This window comes from Lithobates pipiens, unplaced genomic scaffold (assembly GCF_037356315.1).
Source record: "Lithobates pipiens isolate NorthernLeopardFrog02 unplaced genomic scaffold, aLitPip1_a1.2 Scaffold_16, whole genome shotgun sequence".
NCBI classification, from domain to species: Eukaryota; Metazoa; Chordata; class Amphibia; order Anura; family Ranidae; genus Lithobates; species Lithobates pipiens.
Genome location: NW_027507748.1, coordinates 317,939,476 through 317,952,387, shown reverse-complemented (window position 1 = coordinate 317,952,387; position 12,912 = coordinate 317,939,476). Strand labels below are relative to the sequence as shown.

Below are 12,912 nucleotides of genomic sequence, written 5' to 3'. Positions count from 1 at the left end.
CAAATTGACGTTGTTTTTTTTCCCCACAAATAGAACTTTCTTTTGGTTGTATTTGATGACCTCTGCGCTATAAACAAAAAAGAGCGACAATTTTGAAAAAAACGCATTATTTTTTACTTTTTGCTATAATATCCTCCAAAAATATATAAAAAACATTTTTTTCCTCAGTTTAGGCCGATACATATTCTTTTACATATTTTTGGTAGAAAAATAGCAATAAGCGTTTATTGATTGGTTTGCGCAAAATTTATAGCGTATACAAAATAGGAGATAGTTTTATGGCATTTTTATTAATTTTCTTTTTTTTTTTTACTAGTAATGGTGGCGATCAACGATTTTTTTATTTTTTTATTTTTTTTCTCCTGACTGTGACATTATGGCGGACACATCGGACAATTTTGACACATTTTTGGGACCATTGGCATTAATACAGAGGTCAATGCTATAAAATTGCATTGATTGCTGTAAAAATGTCACTGGCAGTGAAGGGGTTAACCACTAGGGGGCAGGGAGGGGTTAAGTGTGTCCTAGGGGAGTGTTTCTAACTGTCTGGGGGATGGGCTGTGTGTGACATAACACTGATTGCTGCTCCCGATGAAAGGGAGCAGACTATCAGTGTCCTGTCATTAGGCAGAATGGGGAGATGCTGTTTAAATCGTGATCTCCCCATTCTTCAGCTCCACGCTGCGATCACGGGTATCCCCGCGGCGATCGAGTCCACGGGCACGGTCACGGAGCAGGCGTGCACTCACGGCAGGAAATTCTGCCAACGTATATCTGCCGACAATGTATATCTGCCGACAATGTATATTTGCCGTCAGCAGTCGGCAAATGGTTAAAACCGCTAAAAAAAACTGGAGTATTTGGGTCTGATCATAGATACAACCCAGAAAAAGGTGTTCTTGCCTCAGGCAAAAATCAACTCCATAAGAGAGCTGGTGTGGATGGTCAGGTCGAAAGGAGATCCCTCCATTCGCCTTTGCATGAGGTTATTAGGAAAGATGATGGCTTCATTTGAAGCGGTTCCCTATGCCCAGTTCTATTCGAGACTGTTGCAAAACAGTATCCTGTCTGCTTGGAACAAAATGATTTAAGCTTTAGACTTGCCAATGCGGCTGTCCCCAAGGGTGTCCCAAAGCCTCAGTAGGTGTTTACTAACCCAGAATCTGCTGAAAGGAAAATCCTTCCGACCAGTTTTCTGGAAAGTGGTAACGACAGATGGCAGCCTTTTTAGGCTGGGGAGCAGTCCTAGAGAAAACAACTGTCCAGGGACAGTGGTTAAGAACCGAAAGGGCCTTGCCCATCAATATCCTAGAGATTCAGGCAGTGCGTCTGGCTCTGAAGGCCTGGGTTACGGGATTGTCCTGTCAGGATCCAAGCCGACAATGCCACAGCGGTGGCCTATATCAATCACTAAAGGTCCACCAAGAGTCTTGCAGCTCAGACAGAGGTGAACCAAATTCTAACTTGGGCAGAAAGGAATGTTCCTTGCCTATTAGCAGTCTTCATTCTGGAAGTAGAGAAATGGCAGGCGGACTACCCAAATCTAAAAACAAGAGAGAGCGCACGCCAACCCTAGTGTATTAACGTCTATTTAAAAAAACAATGTTAAAAAAACATGTATTGCACTCACAGACTACCGATGTCATTATGGCATTCAGATCAAAAAAAAACTCCACGGCTGCCTCTTCTCTCGATTTGCAGGCTCTCTGTGATGGCTTACAGCGAGGCTGAACGAACGTATATGAGGGCTTAGTATAAGCTGCTATGTGCTGACACGCTATCCCACTCCGTTCGCACACATGCACGGACTAGCCGGCTGTGCGTGACGTCACTCGTGGCCAGGGGGAGGATCTCTCTGCGTACGCACTGGCTCCTGGAACGCACAACAACCTGTTACCGTGACAACATGTTTGAGAGGAGTGGCCTCCTTCAGGTAACGCCCTATTGTCTAATGGTGACTTAAATATGCACATCCTCTACCGCCCTTCCTCGCTGATAGCCAATCACAGGCAGCATCATGTCGGGGGCAGAGCGCATGCCTAAGGACAAGTCTAACTAGTAGAAAGAGCAATTCAGTAACAGCAACGAACATACATTTACCAATTGTAATTTTACAATGGTATTTCGAATACTCATAAAAGAATATATATATATATATATATATATATATATATATATATATATATATATATATAATATATACACCATAATGCAGCAAATATTATTACTATAATTTAAAATTCATATACCGTATATACTCGAGTATAGGCCGACCCGAATATAAGCCGAGGCCCCCAATTTACCCCCAAAAAAACTGGCAAACTTATTGACTCGTGTATAAGCCGAGGGTGAGACATGCCTGTCCATCCCTGTGTGTGTGTCCGTCCATCCCTGTGTGTCCGTCCATCCCTGTGTGTCCGTCCATCCCTGTGTGTCCGTCCATCCATCCCTGTGTGTGTGTGTGTCCATCCATCCATCCATCCCTGTGTGTGTGTGTCTCCATCCATCCATCCATCCATCCCTGTGTGTGTGTGTCTCCATCCATCCATCCCTGTGTGTGTGTGTCTCCATCCATCCGTGTGTGTGTGTGTGTGTGTGTGTGTGTGTGTGTGTGTGTGTGTCCAGCCTACCTGTGTCCCGAGCCTTTGTCCCGAGCCTCCGTCCCGTGCCTTGCCTCCTTGCCTCCGTCCCGTGCCGTGCCTTGCCGCCGTGCCGCCGTGCCTTGCCTCCGTCCCGTGTCGTGCCTTGCCTTGCCTCCGTCCCGTCCCGTGCCGTGCCTTGCCTTGCCTCCGTCCCGTGCCCTCTTCGTCGGCGCCTCGGCGGCCATTGTAAAATTCAAAAGCCTCCGCCTTCGCCTGTGATAGGCGGAACACTGAATTTCCCAGCAGCCTGTGTTCCGCCTATCACGGACATCGTATCATCCTCGTCCGTAGTACGAGGATGATACGATGTCCGTGATAGGCGGAACACAGGCTGCTGGGAAATTCAGTGTTCCGCCTATCACAGGCGAAGGCGGAGCCGGAGGCGCGGCTTTTGAATGATAGAATGGCCGCTGTCTGTCTGCTCGACACGCTGATCGAGCGGGCAGACAGCGATGACTCGAGTATAAGCCGAGGGGGGCACTTTCAGCCTCAAAAAAGAGGCTGAAAATCTCGGCTTATACTCGAGTATATACGGTAATAAAATTCTAGTAAAGATTTTTATACACAATACGAGCGGAATAAAAAAGATGCACACTACAGGATCTCATAAAAAAAAAAAAAAGATTTTCTCTTTTCAATAATTAATAAAAGATTAATTGTAAAAAATTGATTTATAAATTTTTTTTTTATAAAAAAATATATAAAAATAATAATATAATAAATATATATATATATATATATATATATATATATATATATATATATATATATATATATATATATATATATATATATATATATATATATATATATATATATATATATATATACACACATTTTCCATATATGCATATATATTATTATTACACCAGACATTACATAACTACCAGACTATACATCATATAAGGGTACCTATTTCTAACTCTTCATTTAACCCTTCCGGCGCCATACTGTTTAACGTAAAGATCCAAAAAGATTCTCGTTTACACAGTCTTTCGCCTTCTGGAATAGACATTGGTATAGCTTCTATGCCAAAAAGTTCAAGCCCCTTAGTACTACCTTCATGTTTGTGTTTAAAGTGACGTGGTACACTGTGCTTCTCAATCTTCTTTTCTATGAATCTCCTATGCTCACCAAAGCGGGTAATCATTTCACGTACCGTCCTACCTACATAGAGGAACCCGCATGGGCACTTCAGACCATAAACCACAAACTGCGTACTACAGAATATAAATTGCTTAATCTGGAACATACGACCATCCTTACAACTAAATGTTTTTAGTCCGTGAGTGATAAACCTACATGCTTTGCATTTTTTACTCTTACATCTGAAACTACCTATGATGTTAAAAAGTTGAGGTATGTTACGCATTTTTTGATGATGATGATTTTTTGCGTTTTTTAGACGGCTCAGAGCAATGATTCTCTTCACATTTTTTGCCCGTCTAAACACAACCTGAGGTTTCTTGGGGAGGATTTTTCCCAGCGTTTTGTCCTGCCCCAGGATTGGCCAATGCTTTTGGACAGCTCTTTTGATGGCCCAATGTTGGTCATTAAAGGTCGTAATGAAAGGGATATCTTGCTGGTCCTTTGCCCATGTAGTTTCAATCTTATTCTTATCAAGAATTCCATCCCTGTAACGATCCTTTGCTTTTTTAATATGGTTTTCTTCATATGCCTTTTCCAAGAATTTCATGGATAATATAGCCACCTGGGCCTCATAATCCATAATACTACTGCAGTTTCTACGCAATCTGCAGAACTGACCATGAGGTATATTCTCTTTCCATCTGGGATGGTGACAACTCTTTTGGTGTAAATAAGAGTTGCCTGCAGTTTCCTTAAAATGTGTTTTGGACGTGATATCACCATTTTTATCACTACTGAGCTCAAGGTCCAGAAACACTAAGGCATTTGTATCCACTACATGGGTAAAATGGATACCAAAGCTGTTGTTGTTACAGTATCACACAAATTCATTGACAGTTTAAGGTAACCCATCCCAGATGATAAGTGTGTAATCAATATACCTCCCATAATACACTAAGTGTTTGGCAAATGGGTTGTGTTGCCAGATACAGAATTTCTCCCAGTATCCCATGAACAGATTTGCATAGCAGGGTGCAAAATGTGCACCCATTGCTGTGCCAGCTATCTGCCTATAGAAGTTGTCCTGGAAACAAAAATAATTTCTTTCCAGAGCAAACTGGATACATTGACTCATGAACTTAGACTGATTTGGGTTCATTTATTCTGCTTCAGATAGAAATTGCTCAACCGGCCATAATCCACCCTCATGGGGAATTGACGTATAGAGCCAGCTAATGTCTAGAGACAAGCATAAATATCTCGCCTCCCATTTATATTGCTGTAGGGTCTCTAGCACATGTGCAGAGTCTTTTATATATGCAGGGAGGGAGGTCACAAGGGGTTGTAAAAGCGCATCTACGTATTAGGAAACTGCTCGTAATGCCATCTATACTGGCCACGATAGGTCTGCCAGGTGGACATATCGAGTCCTTATGGACCTTCGGCGTGTGATAGAAATATGGCGTTTTGAAGTAATTCGTTAGAAGTATTTTTCTGATTTCTGTATCAAACCTTGGGCTAAAGCTTCATTCATCAATTTAGTAAGATCTTCTTTGTATTCTGACAAGGGATCATTTGGAAGTATTTCATCGGTGGCACTATCCGATAGGAGTCTGTATGCTTCCTTCAAATATTCCTCCCTATCCTGAATGACAATACCACCTCCTTTGTCCGCCCTACGGATTACCAAGTTACCATTTTCTTTGAATGACAATAACTCATCTCTTTCTTACTTAGATAGATTACGCATGTTCATTTTTCCATGTTGTGCCTCACATACTTTCTTAAAATCAGTATACACCATAGCACAAAATGTTTTAATATATTCATTTTACACATGGTGTGGATAAAAAGTGGACTTCGGGCGGAATGTGGATTCAATAATCCCATTAGCATATGGTGTTGATATAAACATTTCCATCTCTGTTCCCCCCTACAGTAGTATTTCCTCGAGAATATTGATAGCCTCTTCCTCTACTTTATTGCTTGCAATATGGTCACAGGTAGCCTCCGGCACACTTACTGGTTCCTTCTGAGTGCCGGTAGGCACCACCGTGGCCACATTCTCATCTTTCTTAGTTTTTTTTCTCTGTCTTTAAACCATAGAAAAGCTTCACTGTAATATCTCGAATATATTTATGTAGATCCTTAAATAACTCAAATAGATTGGTATTACTACTTGGAGCAAAGTTTAGGCCTGTCTGTAAAAGGCTGATCTCACTCTCTAGAAAAAAAGAAGAAAAATGCAGTCCGATAGACTCGAACTGCAAAAGGGGTTACTTTGGGCACCAAGAAATAGTTCAGAATATGGTCAATTCATTCAAATATTATTTATTTTTAGATATTTAATTTCATTATTAACCACAATTAAATTAAAAGCCAAGAGCAAGAGGAACCGCCCTTCCTCGCTGACAGCCAATCACAGGCAGCATCATGTCGGGGGCAGAGCACATGCCTAAGGACAAGTCTAACTAGTAGAAAGAGCAATTCAGTAACAGCAACGAACATACATTTACCAATTGTAATTTTACAATGGTATTTCAAATACTCAGATTTTTTATATATATATATATATATATATATATATATATATATATATATATATATATATATATATATATATATACCATAATGCAGCAAATATTGCTATAATTTAAAATTCATATAATAAAATGATAGTAAAGATTTTTATATACAATGCGAGCGGAATAAAAAAAATGCACACTACAGGATCTCATGAAAAAAAAAAAAAAAAAGAATTACATTTTTTCTTTATAAATGCCTATAGATTTTCTCTTTTCAATAATTAAAAAATGTATTGTAAAAAATTGATTAATACATATATATATATATATATATATATATATATATATATATATATATATATATAAAATAATATAATAAATATATATACACATTTTCCATATATGCATATATATTATTATTACACCAGACATTACATAACTACCAAACTATACATCATATAAGGGTACCTATTTCTAACTCTTCATTTAACCCTTCAGGCGCCATACTGTTTAACGTTAAGATCCAAAAAGATTCTCGTTTACACAGTCGGTCAAAGCGTTCGCCTTCTGGAATAGACATTGGTATAGCTTCTATGTCAAAAAGTTCAAGCCCCTTAGTACTACCTTCATGTTTGTGTTTAAAGTGACGTGGTACACTGTGCTTCTCAATCTTCTTTTCTATGAATCTCCTATGCTCACCAAAGTCACCAGCAGTTATTCCCGGGGGAATGGTCTCTTCACCCCAACATTTTTTGGGCTGTTTGCCAAAAATGGGGGACTCTGGACGTAGATCTCCTAGCGTCCAGATTCAACATGAAGTTAGTCAACTTTGTGTCCAGGACAAGGGATCCACTCACATGCAGAACAGATGCGTTGGCGACCCCATGGGATCAGTTCTCACTGATCTATGCATTTCCCCCTATTGAGTTCCTGCCTCGACTTCTTTACAGGATCAAGCTGGAAAGAAAGACAGTAATTCTGGTAGCACCAGCATGGGCCAGAAGGTCATGCTATGCAGAAATTGTAAAGATGGCAGTGGAGGATCCATGGTCCCATCCACTACTACCAGACCTACTCTCACAGGGGCCGATATTCCATCCTACCTTACAAACGCTAAATTTAACGGCTTGGCTATTGAAACCCACATTCCGAAGAAACGTGGGATTTCCGGGTCAGTTATCTCTACCTTGATTAATGCAAGGAAGCCAGTTTCCAGAACTATATATTAGAGTCTAGAGGGCATACTTTTCCTGGTGTAAATATATATTATAGGCAGAATCCTTACCTTTCTACAATTAGGGGTGGAGATGAAGTTGGCCTTGAGTACTATTAAGCACCAAGTCTCCGCTTTATTGATCTTATTTCAAAGATCGCTTGCTACACATTCTTTACTCTGGGGTTTTATGCAAGGGGTGATGCGGATTAAACTGCCAGTTAGATCACCTTTGGGACTTGAACTTAGTTTTGTCAGTGTTACAAAAACAGCCATTTGAACCGATACAACATAATCGCTTAGTCCTTCTGACAAGAAAGCTAGTGTTCTTGGTTGCTATATCCTCAGCAAGGAGGGTTTGGGAATTGGCTGCTCCTTCTTGTAAAGAGCCATACTTGATTATTCATGAGGACAGAGTGGTGTTGCGCCCTCGTCCGGATGTTTGCCAAAAGTGGTCTCCGGTTTTCACCTGAACCAAGATATTGTCCTGCCATAGTTTTTTCCAAAACCAAGTTCCAGAGAAGAAAAGTAACTACATTGTCTTCATGTGGTGAGAGCGGTCAAAGTCTATTTAAAGACAATTGCTCAGATTCAGAAGACTTTTATGTCTTATTTGTACTGCCAGAGGTTCCTAAGAAAGGACAGGCAGCGTCAAAATCCACTGTCGCTAAGTGGATTCGGCAAGTTGTTATTCAGACTTGATAAGTCTGACTTGGGTAAGATTCCACCTTTTCAAGTCAAAGCGCACTCTACCAGGTCGGTTAGTGCTTCTTGGGCAGTGCATCACCAGGCCTCCATGGCTCAGATCTGTAAGGCCGCAACTTGGTCTTCAGTACATACATTCACCAAATTTTATCAGGTGGATGTAAGGAGGCATGAGGATATTGCCTTTGGGCGCAGTGAGCTGCAGGCAGCAGTATAAGTCCTTAAGTCTGGGAGTGCCCTACGGGTTGTGTCTCCTACCCCTCAAATAACATTGCTATGGGACGTCCCACATAGTGATTACTATAGTGCTCTGTGTCCATGATGTAAGATAAAGAAAATAGGATTTTTATAACCATTTACCTGTAAAATCCTTTTCTTGGAGTACATCATGGGACACAGAGGTCCCTCCCCTCTTTTTGGGGTTTAGCTATATTGCTTTGGTACAAAAACTGAGGTACTTCTGGAAGGAGGAGGAGTTATATAGGGAGTGAACTTCCTGTATTGGGTATACCAGTGTCCATCACCTGAAGGTGCCTACATACCCACATAGTGATTACTATGGTGCTCTGTGTTTCATGATGTACTCCAAGAAAAGGATTTTACAGGTAAGCTGTTATAAAAATCCTGTTGTAGGACATTGACGTGTATGGAGACAGGGGTATCACTGGTGCTTGGTGTACTGTTTGTGGGGTGATCTGTAACAGCTCTCTGTGTAAAATCATCCTCACAGATCTGCAGAACGCCCCCCCCCCCTGCACTGAGCTCTCACTGGGCTTTGCGAGGAGAACTGTCAGAGACACGCGTCTCTGTTTACATTGTGACGGCTGTGATCGGGAGGGCCAGTCACAGCGCCCATATCTCGATCTCACACTATGACAACAGTGAACATTACTATGCGCTTTAAAAGCGCATTACTATGCGCTTCAAAAACCCCCATCCAGAATTGATACTTTCTGCACAGTAAATGCAGCATTTTACATAAAGACCAAATGCAATCAGCACACCTTGTACAAAATAATCATAGTAATGATAAAAATGAATACTAATTTTGTTGCTTGCTGAAACACTGTGCAGGTGATTCCACAACACCTCCTACATATATTGTATAACCACAAAAATAGTGTTGAGCAACAATGGTAACGTACCATATACAACTAAAATATATAATATACTAAACCTGTACAAAAGAATAATAATGGTAATGATAACAAAAACACATTTTGTTGCTTGCTCAAACACTGTGCATGTTCCCAGACACCTCCTACATATATCATATAACCACAAAAATAATGTAGAGCAACAATATTGACATGTGCAACACAAATTATATAATGAACATATCCGAAATATCTCCGGAAACAGTCCTTTATAGCGGTAAAACAACTTCAAACGCAACAGTGCAATTTGTGACTTGATATCTCAAATATTCATCACGTGTCATGCTTGCCTCCACCAAAGAGGTGACAAAACATGCTCACCTCAATAATAGACCTCATAAAAAGGTAATAACACGCTCATCACAATCTAAGCAAAATCTGTCAACTGTGCTCGTTAGGAAACCTCCTTCATAAATGATACTCCTCTGGGTCAAGATTCAAAGTAATTCCCCTGATCCAGTGTGGTCAGACATTTATAAAACAAAAAATCATAACCATAGTGTTCTCTATTTATAAACTTTTATTTTGCACCCAAAAAGATTATAAAGTCTTACAAGGTATAAAAAGAGCAAGGCTTTCAGTATTTGCAACAGTCACAGATCACCGCATAACAAGCAACGATATCTGCGGAGTGACGTCACGCGCTCGGCTCCTCCCTCTATACGCTTTGCGCCCTGTGATTGGGCTTCCTCAGTATGTCTACTGACCTAATGTTGCACCATACTATTTTTGTGGTTATATGAAATGCAGCGTTTTACCATTCAGGTAGTGTGAACTGGGCCTTATAAATTATTGAGACAAAAAGGTGATGTACTTGAACAAATAACACGTAAAGTTTGTGTATTCAATCTTGTAATCTAAATGAACGCAAATTTATGTCACAATTTTAAATCCATAAGAATTAGAATCAGGTGTTCCAGATTAGGTGCCAATGATTAGAACTGGGAGTATGCAGGTGGAACTTGTCTTATTTACAGTAAATCTCAGACATCTAGGGTCTGGTGTTTTCTTTCCCTTTTAATGTGTGTGTGGTGTCGTCATGCCAAGGTCAAAGGAGCTCTGTAAGAACGTTGTGGATTCCCAGCAGTCTAACAAGGGATTTATAAAGATGGCCAGATTATTTAAATTTTATTAATTTCAGGGACTTATAGCACTGACAATTTAAGCAGCGCTTTACATATATACATTGTACATTCACATCAGTCCTTGCCCTTAAGGAGCTTGCAATCTAAGGTCTCTAACTGACATTCATGCACATACTAGGGCCAATTTAGACAGGAGCTAATTAACCTATCCGCATGTTTTTGGAGTGTGGATGGAAACTGGAGAACCTGCAAACTCCAGGCAGGTAGTGCCGTGGTTGGGATTAGAACCGACAACCCTAGTGCTGCCAGGCGGAATCAATCTTTTTACCTAAAGGAAAATCGTTTATAAGTGATGAGGGTTTTAAATGGCTGTTGTTTTGTACTTTCCTTTTATATTTTTCTGTATTGGACTATTCTAATGCAAGGTTTCCTGTTTCTGTAGGATTTCCCCAAGATTGACCTCCTCATTGTAATGGGAACATCTCTTCAAGTTCAGCCATTTGCTAGTCTTGTTGGCAAGTAAGTATTTCTGTGTTCTTGCTCCCTGGTTCTGCATATTAATTATCTTTTCTTTTTTTTTTGTGTGTGTGATTTTTAAAGGCTGAATCCGGTTAGTTGCTAGAAAACAGACTTGCATGTTGCCTTCTTATAACCTTTAGAAAATTAGTTGGTGAGGCATCTACAAGGTGCTCCCCATTGCCACAGCCATTAGTAAGCCAGAATATGGTGTCATACTCCCAAAATGGATTTTGCATAATGTCCCTATTTAGGAAAATTCTGGAGTACACAGGACATTGGTGTATTATGCCCATTACACAGGCTGCTTAGCTGCAGCATTTTGTGCTAACTGTAGTTCTTTAGTATCTCTGCATACAAATTATTACAGTAATCCAGTCTAGAAGGTATAAATGCAAATAATATAGTTACATTCTTCTAGAGGTCTAAGGTGATTGAACAAAATAATGAAAGTGTGAGTAATGCAAGGTATTGCCACCATTCTTTCGAGTGGTATATATGAGCGCATTAGTGTTTGCTTTAGAAAAAGCCTGTTCATTTAATTTTCGCTTATCCTAATGCCAGTTATGCCTATTGTTCCACCAAAGTCAGGACATTAGGACTAGTACAGAGCCTGTCCTATGTGACATAGAACCACTATAGTAAAAAATGTACTGAAATTATGAGATATATGTACATTTTGCAGGTAGATTTACATAAATGGACTACGGGGTTGATTTACTAAAACTGTAAAGTGCAAAATATGGTACAGCTCTGCATAGAAACCAATCAGCTTCCAGTTTTTTGTTTTTTTTTGTCAAAGAATAATTTCACTAAGCTGAAGTTAGAAGCTGATTGGCTGCCATGCACAGCTGCACCAGATTTTGCACTAAATCAACCCCAATGTAATATAACGTTTGTAAGTGTCTGACTCCAGTATTTGCACTGAATGAGAGTGCACTAAGATCTTGAAATACTTCTCCCGAGCCTAAATGTATCGTAATACAACATAGCTTGCAGTCAACTGAATTAAAAAAACATTAGGTCAAATCTCAAAAATCCCCTGCAATGGTATTATGAAATACATACCTTAGAACAAAGCCCTCCAGAGGCGTGCTTTCACCGCTGACAGGGCTTCCATCTTCTCCCGATTCATGGCCTCTGGCTGTATGAGTGGCAGGGGCCACGATGATGTCACTGCAGATCAGGAGCCGTCGGCTCCTGCACAGTATTATGGACCTTCAGAGTGCATATGCCGACAACGTCACCGGCTGCATCCAGTGGGAATATTTCCTAAACATTACAAGTTTACGAGCCGCAATTAGATCTAGAGTTTAGAATAGTTGTCTCCAAACTGGAGGAGCTTAAGGTGGCCCTTTGCTTGCTTTTATCTGACCCTTGGAGCAATATTTCATTTTCTGAAACCATGTGGTATAATCCCCCCCCCCCCCCCCCGACACCAATGAAGGGGCACAATTCCTTCCAATGACACCAATGACGGGGCATATGTTCCTCCCAATGGCACCAATGATGGGGCACAATTCCTCTCCTTATCTTAAAAATAAGCATTTTTTTTTTGTTCCACTGATGGTTGGACATTTTCTTTTAAAGTTTTTAGTTTGTTTTATTGTAATATGCAAAAAAAATAAATCAACAATCCAGGATATATAGGCATTACAAGTCCAGCTAACTGAAGCCATACAAAGGTAGTCTAGAACAGGTACATACAGTATTCTTCCAGGTAGAGTGATCCAACCAATAGACAAGTATAATAGTCTATGCTATGCACAAAATATCTGAATCTGATTTTAGTATGGCCATTAAAAATAAGGTGGAGTTTCCGCCTAGGCATTGCTCTGCTGTCATACTAATTTTTACATGTATTTTAAAAGAAAGAACAGTTGAGACAAAGCCCAATGACGATGCCATATTGCAGTTCTAACAAGCGTCAGGAGCAGCAAGCATCCTAAGAATGACTGGGTGTCTAGATTCACTCAT

The 12,912-nt window shown here is 40.2% G+C and overlaps 1 protein-coding gene across 2 annotated transcripts in view; it reads left to right on the top strand.

The window, feature by feature from the left end:
- Nucleotides 1–12,912, top strand: part of SIRT2 (sirtuin 2) — an 86,916-nt gene that overhangs the window by 65,738 nt on the left and 8,266 nt on the right. For both annotated transcript variants that reach the window (XM_077481669.1, XM_077481670.1), the window contains exon 12: nt 10,862–10,938. In XM_077481669.1, the coding sequence (XP_077337795.1) occupies nt 10,862–10,938 (77 nt within the window). The remainder of the gene's footprint in view (nt 1–10,861; nt 10,939–12,912) is intronic.